At 40.3% G+C, this 15,203-nt stretch overlaps 1 protein-coding gene across 1 annotated transcript in view; it reads left to right on the forward strand.

Annotated features, from left to right (window-relative positions):
* Window positions 1–5,357: 5,357 nt before the first annotated feature.
* Window positions 5,358–15,203, forward strand: part of LOC124278076 (PR domain zinc finger protein 14-like) — a 37,798-nt gene continuing 27,952 nt past the window's right edge. The window contains exon 1 of the mRNA XM_046713827.1: window positions 5,358–5,431. Coding sequence (XP_046569783.1) covers window positions 5,373–5,431 — 59 coding nt within the window. The 5' untranslated portion in view covers window positions 5,358–5,372. The remainder of the gene's footprint in view (window positions 5,432–15,203) is intronic.

Consider the following 15,203-nt stretch of genomic DNA (forward strand, 5'->3'; position numbering starts at 1 on the left):
TCGTGTTCATAATCAAGATTACGACTTTATGGGTGACAACTTCTTGTTTTGCATGGAGCAACGTTTCTGTGTAGATTCTTATACAGTATTAAGCTGAAAGAGTAAGCTGAATCTACAACGAAACGTGGCTCTGTGGAATACACAAGAAGTTGTGATCCATTAAGTCGTAATCTTTGTTATCAACTCACTAACTTCTAGAATGCCGATCAAACAACTGGCATTCATGTTTGTAATAGATATTCTGCATATGGATAGTTGAACAATGCTCCAAAATACAGCAAAAATACTCATGAATATATTTGTCATTGGTACCTCGCTGGACAGTGTTATACACAGTTATAAAAGTTGCCACAACTATGCAATCATTAAAGGGACATTGCCGCATTGTGGACTTTTGTAACAATTAAACTATTTTGAAAGCCCATGAAAGCAACATTATTATAATGTGTCAATACGTCATAGAGACCATACGTCATAGAGACCATGCGTCACAGAGACGATGCGTCATAGAGACGATGCGTCATAGAGACAATGCGTCATAGAGACGATGCGTCATAGAGACGATGCGTCATAGAGACGATGCGCCAAATGGCCAAACTAACGCATTGTCTCGTTGTCACATTTTGGGTAATTTTGACCCTGTTTGTTTCTTTTCGTAAGGGCGACTACGAGACATTATCCGTTCTAGGATTCCATACAGAACGCCGTTTTTTTAATAACATTGTGTCATACTATTGGGGAAGTACCAGGGATTATGGTACCTACAGTCCAGGGGTCCTGATGGGGAGAAATTTGGATTCGGACCAGGGCCATCAGACCATGCAGTTGATCCGAAGATAACATGCCCACACGCGCCCGTATCATCACAATATGAAAAATACAAATTATTGGAAATTAATTAAAACAATATACAGTCATCCTGTAGCCGTGATATAAGCATATATGAATAGCAACAGATTGCGCACTGTTTCACGAAAGTGAGCGTTTACTGGCCCATAAATTTTAAATAAATGTTTGATATTACATCAATATGTATGAATTGATTTTGAAATATACATAAATTTGTTTTGTAAATATACATGAACTCGGCTCTACAGCTACACTAAGACAATATAATATGAACTGCCGTAAAATATACACCAATGTTTTATGGTGTCTAAACGTGGAAAAAAAGACAAGAAAAAATTATATGATTGTAATATGTTTTTACGTTGTTTTTTACCTTAAGTTTCCGTTTTCTGACTTTGTATTTAACCTAGTAATGTTTTGATAACGCCTTAGAATTTTTGTTTTGGTCGAATTCAGTTTGCAATTGTGCATCTGGCAGGATAGTTTGCAGTACTGTATAGATATAATCAGTTAGAGGAGCACACTGTCTACTTCCGTCTGATACACTGCAAGCCGTGCACGGTATGCTGTCTCATCAATGTGTTGGGCCCAAGACACGGCCTTTTATAGCGCCACAGCGATACTAAATGCTAAACTATCCTTTATAACCACACACTGATATTGTATATAACGCCACTACTTCCCCTTATTTGCTATATTATAACATTACACCGAACTACTTCCGTTATAACGCCATGATCTACTTCTTTATAGCGCCACGCTGTCTACAGGTTATAAGCGTATCACCGTCTACTTCCTTTATACCGCCACGCTGTCTACTTCCCTTATAACGCCACACCGTCTACTTCCCTTTATAGCGCCACACCGTCTACTTCCGTTATAACGAACGCTGTCTACTTCCCTTATAACGCCCACCGTCACTTCCCGTCTAGCGCCACACCGTCTATCCCTTATAGCGCCACACCGTCTACTTCCCTTATAACGCCCACCGTCCGTCCACACTTCCCCTTATAACGCCACACCGTCTACTTCCTTATAACGCCACACCGTCTACTTATAACGCCACCCGTTATAACGCCACACCGTCTACTTCCCTTATAACGCCACACCGTCTACTTCGTTCCCTTATAACGCCACACCGTCTACTTCCTTATAACGCCACACCGTCTACTTCCCTTATAACGCCACACCGTCTACTTCCCTTATAACGCCACACCGTCTGCTTCCCTTATAACGCCACACCGTCTACTTCCCTTATAACGCCACACCGTCTACTTCCGTTATAGCGCCACACCGTCTACTTCCCTTATAACGCCACACCGTCTACTTCCCTTATAACGCCACACCGTCTACTTCCCTTATAGCGCCACACCGTCTACTATCCGTTACTTCCCTTATAGCGCCACACCGTCTACTTCCGTTATAACGCCACGCCGTCTACTTCCCTTATAACGCCACACCGTCTACTTCCCTTATAGCGCCACACCGTCTACTTCCCTTATAGCGCCACACCGTCTACTTCCCTTATAGCGCCACACCGTCTACTTCCCTTATAGCGCCACACCGTCTACTTCCCTTATAACGCCACACCGTCTACTTCCCTTATAACGCCACACCGTCTACTTCCTTATAGCGCCACACCGTCTACTTCCCTTATAGCGCCACACCGTCTACTTCCCTTATAACGCCACACCGTCTACTTCCCTTATAGCGCCACACCGTCTACTTCCTTATTCCGTTATAACGCCACACCGTCTACTTCCCCTTATAGCGCCACACCGTCTACTTCCTTATAGCGCCTTATAGCGCCACACCGTCTACTTCCCTTATAACGCCACACCGTCTACTTCCTTATAGCGCCACACCGTCTACTTCCCTTATAACGCCACACCGTCTACTTCCTTATAACGCCACACCGTCTACTTCCCTTATAGCGCCACACCGTCTACTTACTTCCTTATAACGCCACACCGTCTACTTCCCTTATAACGCCACACTGTCTACTTCCCTTTATAACGCCACACCGTCTCTTCTACTTCCCTTATAACGCCACACTTTATAGCGCGTCTTCCCCTTATAACGCCACACTGTCTACTTCCTTATAACGCCACACCGTCTACTTCCCTTATAGCGCCACGCCGTCTACTTCCCTTATAAGCGCCACACCGTCTACTTCCCTTATAACGCCACACCGTCTACTTCCCTTATAACGCCACACCGTCTACTTCCGTTATAGCGCCACACCGTCTACTTCCCTTATAACGCCACACCGTCTACTTCCCTTATAACGCCACGCTGTCTACTTCCGTTATAGCGCCACACCGTCTACTTCCCTTATAACGCCACACCGTCTACTTCCCCTTATAGCGCCACGCCGTCTACTTCTATAACGCCACACCGTTATATAGCGCCACACCGTCTACTTCCCTTATAGCGCCACGCTGTCTACTTCCGTTATAGCGCCACACCGTCTGCTTCCGTTATAGCGCCACGCTGTCTACTTCCCTTATAACGCCACACCGTCTACTTCCGTTATAGCGCCACACCGTCTACTTCCCTTATAGCGCCACACCGTCTACTTCCCTTATAGCGCCACACCGTCTACTTCCCTTATAGCGCCACACCGTCTACTTCCCTTATAACGCCACACCGTCTACTTCCCTTATAACGCCACATTGTCTTCTAGAAGATAGAAGATGGTATTTCAAGAAACGAATACAACATAATGCAATTTATAATGCACTAAAATACGTCCTATAGCACTAAACAGCGAAGGGATACAAAACCAACAAACTGTCATGTAATATACTAGATTTTATATATATATATATATACTAGATTTTATATTAAACGTTTTAGTGCATACTTTTTACACCTGTGTATTATTTCTCTGCACTAGTTTCTCCTCCGCGGATGTGATGACACCCTGATATTTAACACAACCACGGTCGGGGTGCCGTCCCTACAGCCGTTACATGTTATCAGATGCCAAGTGGAGATTACACACCCTTTGTGTTAGATAGGTTTTCTCAATAAATAAGATATGTAACACTTAAAACACGCACTGGAGCGGAACAAACGTGTACAGAAAGATCTCCTATTTAAATAATTGAACTAAGCCGTATATTTTCTCAGAGGTCGGCCGCTCACTAGATCAGAGTTCTGCGTGCGAGTGATTTACGAGTCACTTAAAAAACAAATGTACATATTTTTTATGATATTTAAACATAAAACCTGACACTGCAAATGTAAGGCAAAACAAGCCCGACTTATTCACCTCAAGCAACATAACATGCGTTTTAATAGCATTAGTTCTAAACCGATAATTTTGACATCACTTAAACTCACCTCTGTTTTAGTATTGCCGTCCGTGTACACTGTTTCGTTACATAATTGACACTGGAAATTCTCAGGAGTTGACATGTCACTTGAAGTTTCGTCAGCATGTAATATTTAATATCATATGTAATATATACTACCCATCAAATGTAGAAACTCACTTAAAGCATTCACTATATGTTATATGTATATATATATATATATATGCATATATCGAATGTATGTGAACAGTTACGTCTTGGTGTACAGATGAATTGCACGAGGATCATGCAGCAAATTTGCTGAAAAGCATGTGCAAATACCATGTATGTGAACAGTTACGTTTTGGTGTAAAGTTTTGTTAAGAATTCACCAATTTTCACTGAGTTTTATTATGTATTGAACTCATGACAATAATCTTTTCAACGTTATGAATTTGTTTTACAATACATCAGTTCCTGTGTAAACAGTACCTTTAAACAGTATTGAATATTTTGCAAAATCTAGTTTAGAGCAGTTGACTGAAGTAAGTGGCTACATTTACACTAGTGAGTCTAAACTCTTGATGGGTAGTATATATTAACAGATCCAGCGTGTCCAATACCAGCTCCATTCGAACAGCAAAAAAATAAAGATATTTTGTATATTGATATTATATTAGTTTGAACTGTGAAATATTACGAAACAGTCGACATCATCACCGTTGCTAATTAGCAACTCTCTATCGTCAGCTACACCGTAATCACAAAACATCCTATCTTAAACCAACAATCAATTATTCCGTCATCAATTATTTTGTGAGTTTACTTCTATCAGGTGTCTTTTCTACTGATAGATAAGCATAAAGGAGTGATAGAATTATCAGCACCGACATGACTATCAGAATTAGATTATCAACTCTGTTCTATGGTGACAGAGGAATATTGTGCAGAATTCCCCATACAGGAGACCTCGCTGCAGACACGCATGCTACCTGGGGACGGTTCTAGTGGCGATATCAGCGCGAGATATCCTTCCACGACAGCTAAGCTCTTTAATGTCCAGCTCCTCCCCTTGAAAAATGTAACCAATATAAAAGAGGCATTGCGCATGCGCGCGCGAGGAACGAGCGCGATATAAACACGACAAGTTAATTTTTGATTCGATGTCGCTAAAAGCAGTGTCATTTGTGATCAGGGGCGCTACTGGGAGTTTCATCGCACGGAATGGAATCTTGGCGTCCAACCCTTGTACCCCGGCCTCCTCAGTTCGTAGGTTTTCAGGGGTAAGTGAAATGACATTTTTAATTCAAAATACGTATTATTGATTGCAGGGGAAAATCGTGTGAAAAAAATATGATTGATAATTATGATCCAACCTTTTATGACTTTTTAAAATTTTCACTCACGTTATGCTGTAGGCTAATGGTGCATCAAATTAAATTTTTTAGCATATTGTGATAGCCTTTTCCTATGGTGGTGGTGCTAATACCGACGGCACGTGCATGGCACGCGACAATCCGCGCGCGACGTAATCGAGATAAAGAGTGAAGGGGCGTTGTGATGTTCCGTCGTCACAACCGGACGCAGCAGCCACCGTAGTTGTTGTCAACGTCATATACTCATTTCAAAACTATTTTGTACACTGTAACACCCTTTATAACTAGGAAACAAGACGAATGCTAAATATATATTGTCGTTATAAACATCAAATTGAATATACGTATTCATCAGGCATTTTAACCGGTGTTGAATCAAATCATGCTGTCATATTCTCAGATAACCCCAGAAGCACAATTTCATGTTCTAAAGATCAGGTTATGAATATATTTATGCATGTATTATGAAAATAATAATGACAGTCATATTAGGGTCGTTTGTATGGCGCTGCATTCCGACTAGGAGTATTCTCAAAACGCTTACAATAAGAATGGAATTAAAAACGTTCATATTTATTTATATGCATGTGTATAAACATGTTCGTGTGTGTATGTTATTTGAAACGCAAGATTAGTTTTTAGCGGATGGCAATGCATGTATTTTGAAATTAACATCTTCAACAACTAAATGTAGTAGTAGTAGGAGCAGTAGTAGTTGTAGCAGCAGTAGTAGTAGTTGTCGTTGTAGTAGTAGTAAAAGTAGCAGCAGTAGTAGTTGTAGCAGCTGTAGAGGTTGTCGTTCGGTGTTGCACCAGTCAGTACTTTAACTTTAAACTTGTATCCTCACGATTTTCATTGAAGTTCAAAATACTGTATTTAAAGAAAATATACTTATGTGAAGATGTATATGATATTCGCTGAGAGTTTGTGTCAGTCCAACTTCCTTATCCCCACAACACGGACAGAGGTGGACTCATAGCAATAAATATTATTTTTTATCGATGATATGGTTATTAAAGTCTTTGAAGTGAAACACATAAAGGCAAGACTTTGTGGATGTCATCTTCTTTATGTTAATGGAAGCGTCGTGTCCATCAAACTAAACAAGTTGACATCCATAAATTCTTGCCTTCAATATGTTCATTTCAACTGATGTTTCTTAAGCATGGTCTCTATATTTAAAACATATCCAGACAGATATATGACAGCCTTAGATTCAATAATATTAAGAAGCGTTTTGTTTTGCAGGTTTGGTGGTGAATTAAATTTCGCAAATTGTCACAAATACTATGCTGGAATTATTCTGATTTTAAATCACAGCCAAAATCATATAAAAAATAATATATTATATAAGCTTCAATCAAACAAGATATAGGAGAAACAAACTGAATTCAGTTATTACAGATATTCTTGTTACAATTAAAACAATGTTAATGTATGCGTTACTAGACACCAAGTTGTATATGATTCGGTGAAATGGCGCCATAGCGTTCATGTTAATAGGTTGTGAGTTATCATACCGAGGACCATATGGTGCATTAGGTTTATAATATAAAGCTTTATAGAACCAGATTCGAAATAAAATACAGAAAAATCATAATTATATTTCAATAATATTATTTCAAGAAGAGGAATTATTTTTTAATAAAATGATTTATGTGATTATAATTGAAATGAACTACAAAATTATAAAAATTATGTCCTATCAAATAAACGTAGAGCAATACAAGATATTTATATTGCAATAAAATCAAGAAATATGAAATAAATCCACATTAAATAACAGACTATAACGCTCAAGTATACATGTCGAAATGCAATGTTTGATGGGATACTGGAGAGGTTTAGCTTGTTAAAGAGTGTAGAGAAGAGTTTAATACCTTGGGCCCAGCTGCTATGGGTGTTTGTTGTACCATCATGCATAATACATACTCGTATCCCCACGTTACACGCGAGCTCTGGGGCCTTGTATCCCAGTGTTACACGCGAGTATGCTAAAGCACATGCGGTGGTGTCTTTGTGCTTCTCTGAAATGCTATTATATCATCTTTCATGTTCGACTCGCTATTGTCAAACTTGAATTGTATTACATTACCTAAGATCATTTGTTAAAAATCGTAGACTGGCATATTGGAAAGAAAGGCTTAATCCGAGATTCCGTATCTTAGCTTCTGAAAACAAACACGGGGAGGATTACATGTTTTGAGGAGATAGAGACGCTGGATGTTCGTGCTCAGTGTGTAACTGTAGTAGAAGAGATAGAGAGGCTAGATGCTTGGCGCTGGGTGTGTCACTGTGGAAGAGATGCTAGATGCTTGGTGCTGGGTGTGTCACTGTGATAGAGTAGATAGAGAGGCTAGATGCTTGGTGCTGGGTGTGTCACTGTGATAGAGTAGATAGAGAGGCTAGATGCTTGGTGCTGGGGTGTCACTGTCACTAGAGGAGAGAGAGGCTAGATGCTTGGTGCTGGGTGTGTCACTGTGGAAGAGGAGATAGAGAGGCTAGATACTTGGTGCTGGGTGTGTCACTGTGATAGAGGAGATAGAGAGGCTAGATGCTTGGTGCTGGGTGTGTCACTGTGATAGAGTAGATAGAGAGGCTAGATGCTTGGTGCTGGGTGTGTCACTGTGATAGAGTAGATAGAGAGGCTAGATGCTTGGTGCTGGGTGTGTCACTGTGGAAGAGATGCTAGATACTTGGTGCTGGGTGTGTCACTGTGATAGAGGAGATAGAGAGGCTAGATACTTGGTGCTGGGTGTGTCACTGTGATAGAGGAGATAGAGAGGCTAGATACTTGGTGCTGGGTGTGTCACTGTGATAGAGGAGATAGAGAGGCTAGATGCTTGGTGCTGGGTGTGTCACTGTGATAGAGGAGATAGAGAGGCTAGATACTTGGTGCTGGGTGTGTCACTGTGTGGATAGAGAGGCTAGATACTTGGTGCTGGGTGTGTCACTGTGATAGAGGAGATAGAGAGGCTAGATACTTGGTGCTGGGTGTGTCACTGAGATAGAGGGGCTAGATACTTGGTGCTGAGTGTGTCACTGTGATAGAAGAGATAGAGAGGCTAGATACTTGGTGTTGGGTGTGTCACTGTGATAGATGAGATAGAGAGGCTAGATACTTGGTGCTGGGTGTGTCACTGTGATAGAGGAGATAGAGAGGCTAGATACTTGGTGCTGGGTGTGTCACTGTGATAGAGGAGATAGAGAGGCTAGATACTTGGTGCTGGGTGTGTCACTGTGATAGAGGAGATAGAGAGGCTAGATACTTGGTGTTGGGTGTCACTCCTGATAGGAGATAGAGAGGCTAGATCACTGGGTGTGATAGTGATAGAGAGGAGAGAGAGAGGCTAGATACTTGGTGCTGGGTGTGTCAGTGTGATAGAGGAGATAGAGAGGCTGGATACTTGGTGCTGGGTGTGATAGAGGAGATAGAGAGGCTGGATACTTGGTACTGGGTGTGTCACTGTGATAGAGGAGATAGAGACGATGGATACTTGGTGCTCTTTGGGCCATTGTGCTAGAGGAGATAGAGAGGCTAGATACTGGGTGCTGGGTGCGTGACTGTGCTAGAGGATATAGAGAGGCTAGATACTTGGTGTTGGGTGTGTCAATGTGATAGAGGAGATAGAGAGGCTAGATACTTGGTGCTCAGTGGGCCACTGTGATAGAGAGGCTAGATATTTGGTGCTGGGTGTGTCACTGTGATAAAGGAGGTACATAAGCTAGTTACTTGGTGCTTGGTGTGTCAATGTGATAGAGGAGATAGAGAGGCTACATACTTGGTGCACAGTCGGCCGCTGTGATAGAGAGGCTAGATACTTGGTGTTGGGTGAGTCAGTGTGATAGAGGAGATAGAGAGGCTAGATACTTGGTGCTGGGTGTGTCACTGTGATAGAGGAGATAGAGAGGCTAGATACTTGGTGCTGGGTGTGATAGAGGAGGTAGAGAGGCTAGATACTTGGTGCTGAGTGTGTCACTGTGATAGAGGAGATAGAGAGGCTAGATACTTGGTGCTGGGTGTGTGATAGAGGAGATAGAGAGGCTAGATACTTGGTGCTGGGTGTGTCACTGTGATAGAGGAGATAGAGAGGCTAGATAGTTGGTGCTGGGTGTGATAGAGTAGATAGAGAGGCTAGATGTTTGTGCTGGGTGTGATAGAGTGATATAGTAGATAGAGAGGCTAGATATTTGTGCTGTCTGTGGTACTGTGATAGAGTAGATAGAGAGGCTAGATGTTTGTGCTGTCTGTGGTGCACTGTGATAGAGTAGATAGAGAGGCTAGATATTTGTGCTGTCTGTGGTACTGTGATAGAGGATATAGAGAGGCTAGATACTTGGTGCTCAGTGGGCCACTGTGTTAGAGAGGTTAGATACTTGGTGCTGGGTGTGATAGAGTAGATAGAGATGCTAGATGTTTGTGCTGTTTGTGGTACTGTGATAGAGAAGATAGAGAGGCTAGATGTTTGTGCTGTTTGTGGTACTGTGATAGAGTAGATAGAGAGGCTAGATGTTTGTGCTGTTTGTGGTACTGTGATAGAGTAGATAGAGAGGCTAGATGTTTGTGCTGTTTGTGGTACTGTGATAGAGTAGATAGAGAGGCTAGATGTTTGTGCTGTTTGTGGTACTGTGATAGAGGAGATAGAGAGGCTAGATGTACTTGGTGTCTGTGGTCACTGTGATAGAGGAGATAGAGAGGCTAGATACTTTGTGCTGGGTGTGTCACTGTGATAGAGGAGATAGAGAGGCTAGATGTTTGTGCTGTTTGTGGTACTGTGATAGAGTAGATAGAGAGGCTAGATGTTTGTGCTGTTTGTGGTACTGTGATAGAGGAGATAGAGAGGCTAGATACTTGTGCTGTCTGTGGTACTGTGATAGAGTAGATAGAGAGGCTAGATGTTTGATGCTGGGTGTGTACTGTGCTAGAGGAGATAGAGAGGCTAGATACTTGTGCTGGGTGTGTCACTGTGATAGAGTAGATAGAGAGAGACTAGATATTTGTGCTGTTTGTGGTACTGTGATAGACAAATGTAAAGAAGTATTATCTCGAGCTGAATGTCAACACATGACGACAACAGATTGAATTTCTGCAAATACCCAAACAAATTAGGACAATTTGCGAATTTAGCTGCACCTTTGAGACTGGTCATACTCGTAAAGTCAGCGATTCATTAATTCACTTTTCCCGCTAGTTACAAGTCTAGTAAATTAAATACATCTCTGAAGACAGCGTTCATTATCTTCGGCGATGCTTGCTAGATGCCAGTTGATCACACCTTTCACATATGTAAGAGTTTACTTGGAGTGAGTGAGGGAGTGAGTTTAGTTTTATACCCTTTTTAGCAATATTCCAACAATATCACGACAGGGGACACCAGAAATGGGCTTCACACATTGTAGCCATGTGGGGAATCGAACCCGAAGCCTCCTCGTGAAGAGCTGACGCTTTAACCACTAGGCTATCCCACATACACGGTGGCCCCAGGAAGTGTAACGGATTACTGATACCATCTATAACGTTATGTCTTCTCTAAACTTTCATTTTATGCAGTTACAAACATAATAAAATTCACATTTTTCATGATTTTTTGTCAGTTGTTTATTTATTTAATATATTAAGGACTGTTTTACATGACGTTTAACATGTATTTCAAAACATGTACAACTAAGTGTTATAATCAGTAGATATTAAGGGATTCGGTAACCTAAGGCTTAGTGGCAATATACTGTATACACAAATGCAATAAATTCATTCTGAGAGAAAAAAAATGTGAAACCATGTGCAGGCCAAATCATTGCAACATGTTGTCATGGCAACTTAATCTTATATCCTGCAAGAAATGGTAATAGTTGTCCTGATGTGTATTAGATGTGTGACTTGGTCCAGTATTCCCCTAGGTGCTGGTTTATCACTAATCTAATACTCAAACTTAAAAAAATGTTTTAACTTTTACGGTTTGTATTTCTGGCTTGTAAAATTCACCAACCTAACCTTTACACAAGGTTTCACAATACATGAATTCTCAGCCCTTTCAACCAATCAAGTTGCATTTGTATTTTATTATGAACCTGTGTTACTATTATCACCTTGTGATTACCCTATTATCACCTTGTGATTACCCTATTATCACACACCTGTGGCGTGTTTATTGTAAACGTTCGTGGAATACCAACGGTACATCTGGCTCTGAAATGTCTAAACTTTCAAACCGATGCTTTCTATAAATCCTCTTTCTTAAATTTAAACTGATAATAGTAACCACATGTCACTTATACCGCTGATCATATGCTATTTGAAGTTGTCCTTACATTAGTGAAATAATTTATACCACAGACCACATTCCATGTGAAACTTTTCTTAGTCTTTAAATGCATTTTATAAAAAAAAGGTTCGATTTTATAAATTACTTTCAAATGTATTTTTTAAAGTTTGATTCCAATATGTAAACTATTTGTATACATCGGGGACGGATTTTTTAATGTATTTTTTCTCTCCTGCCATATAAACAACGCCTAGGTGAAATAGTTTTCACTTTTGTTTATAAATAAAAATATTTGCCGACCATGTGCTTAACATTTCCTAGTTTGATGCATGACTTGTGGGCCGCTTGTACCAATCAATCAATCAATCAATCTTTATTCTCTTTTAACCACCCGCGGTGGTACAAGAGCATAGGATATATAGTATACATAAATTTAATTGCATTGTTGGAAGATCGTTGCATTATTTACAGTTTTTGCGTAGCTTTAACACGGTTATTGATAATAGATATAAACTTTGATAATTTCTTAAGAATAGACAGTTTTGTTGGATGCGAACAATGATTTCATCTTATACAAACTGACAGCAATACTCATATAGAGTCATCGGAACCGAACCCTCGTCCTAAGAGTATCTAGGCAACTCTATATCCACTGGACTACCCCCATACTCCCTCTCTACCCAACACCATAATATGGTTCTTCATGGAGTAACTAATTCTAACTGTTCTCGAGTTTATAACTCTGACTTCACTCAAATACAGATATCTACCGGCTGTCCTTTGATCTTATTTTTGTATTAAGTTATAAGTTAGCATAGTGCAGTTAGTAGGGGAAAATCATCAATATTCATAACCAAGAAATATTGTCCTCTCTTTCGGTTACATTCCACCCCCTGGCGCTTCTTCCCACGTCTCCTATTACAACCCCGCTACTCTACCTGGTCGTACACACAACACCTGTAACGAGTGGTGCGTTCTAACACCTGGAATATGCAATAAGGGAGGAGGGATATTTTCATAGTCACCCACCGCCACCTCTGCCTTTACTGTTAGGGTATCGGAGATGAGAGGCGAATGAATAATTCTATCAGATTAAGATTTGGTGGCATTGTTCGGGTGTGTCCAAAGTTGACACAAAGATATTATTCTGATCGTCTCGCGCCACGCGAGATGGTCCCTGTTCACAGCGCGCCCCTAAGAGCTCTATCACCCATCTGCGATGCGCTCCAGCCTAAGGCGCGCGAACCTCGACACGCTGGTTGAGTCCATGTGTATCTGCTCGTTAAAGCGATGTGGTTCATATGCTGTGTCTAAGAGTTTGACAAATTCTTGCGTTATTCATTTTCATTAACACGCTGGCCCACAACTTGGATATATCCCTTTGCTCGATGGACGGGACACATATATAGTAGACTGATATAATTATTTGAAAGAACAAACCAGTTCCATTTAAACTGAAAAGGATTCTCAGCGAGCCTGAACCTGAGGAAAATCAAGATTTGCTTCATTTAGGTATTTTGTGTTGTAGGAAAGGTTAGGCGGCGGGGGAATAAAGTGGTTCAAGGACTGTGAGACAGAAATATTTTATTCTCTTTAAACCAACAGGAGGAAATTGAAATATTTCTTTGCAAAAAGTTAGTGAACCAAACTGACATATTGTTTTGTCACTTTATCGTTCTCTAGTGATAACAATGACTTTCGTCATAGTTTAAATATTTTCACCGTTAATATAACGTAGACATTTCAGTTCGTATTCTGTAGGCAAGGTACAACGGTAACAAATTCATATTTCCTGGCTTCCACAACCCGACTGAACTGTCGGTTAACACAATTTGGCAAAGAACATGTGTAAAAAATAAAGACGTCTAAAGTGTTACCAAGCAACCGTTTCAATTCCCCTACCGAATTGTTTGAATAAATATTACGTTATGATCGTGTCATATTTCAACAACAATGAAATTATACTGTGTCATCATTCTTTATAGCATTTTCCAGTGTCAGCGAACAGTATCAGTAGAAACTAATACGTACATACCCTTATAACGAACTGCGGATGTAACGAACTCACGGATAAAACGAAGTGTTTTGTTTCTGTTTTTTTTGTCCTTATTGCTGTGTATTTTAGTCGAATGAGGAACTAAAATTATGTGATCCCAATAGTTAACTTCTGTATATTTTATTTCAAAGCCGACATTCAGTTAGATTACTACCAGAATTTTAGATATGAACGGGAGCCGATGGGTAGCCCAGTTGTTAATGCGTTCGTTCGTTACACCTGAGACCATGGATCGATTCCTAACCATAGTCACTGACATAAACGTACTGTGCAACTTAAGTTTCCTATTTCCGTTTAATCAAAACTAAACGATATGTAATTAAACTAAACGTCGATTAGATAAAGACACAGAGACATGCCCCAATCCACAAACTTTGGTACAAAGGATACACACACACATGTTTCATTGGAAGTTTACAGCATAGGCACAGATGTGTGTAGCAAGGTCTGTCTGTCCATAGGTTTATCTGTATATTATGCGCTGACATGGGCGTCTATGGTTGCGTAACACCGCAATCATTTCATCCGATCAGATCGACCGATTTCCTATTGACACATGCACTACACACACTATTAACGGCATAATTATCTGCTGATGTAATTTAGCTTAAATTTGTTTTGATGTTATAAAGTCACAGCTGACGTGATGTATTTCATCCAGAACCAAAACAAGTTAACGTCACATTTTTTTATATTATTGGCATGAAAAACACTATCAAGAAACAATACAACAAGCGACCCGCTTGTAAGAGGCGCCGCCGGCGCGCGTTCATTCCACCGACATATCCACCATTTTACTGCTTGTACGTGAATCACGCTCATCGTGACACCCACCACAAGTTAATTGAAATATTATAATTCTAAACCCGCAGTATTCATAACTAACACATGTTGCATTGCAATTCTCATAACTACGATTCAATAGAAATTCGACCATTTTTAAAATTTGTTTAATCTCTGAGAGATAGTGAATATACAATTTTATGCAAACAGCGTGAAACTACTCGGTACATTTAGCCTAACGACTGTCTGTCAATGGTAGTCCGTGAGCCGTGTCTGGCATACTGAAACATACATTACAAACTAATTAAAATACACGTTAGCATTTAGAATAATGTAAACAAACCGTGTTCCTTCACGGAGCGGACTGGGATAGTTTCGTTTTTATCTAAATACGCAAGTGTCTATTTTTTTCTGCCAGATTGTCGATACTGAAATTTTGTGTGAACATTAACATGTTATGTTTTGTATTCTTCCCGCTTTTCATTAGCATGCAATTTCAAATATTCCAATTTGCCCACAAAGTGAAATATTTCTCATTATTAGAATACCTTATAATGTTTGAATACATTAAAATTTA

This window comes from Haliotis rubra, unplaced genomic scaffold, assembly GCF_003918875.1.
Source record: "Haliotis rubra isolate DU_JTF1 unplaced genomic scaffold, ASM391887v1 Scf230, whole genome shotgun sequence".
NCBI lineage: Eukaryota > Metazoa > Mollusca > Gastropoda > Lepetellida > Haliotidae > Haliotis > Haliotis rubra.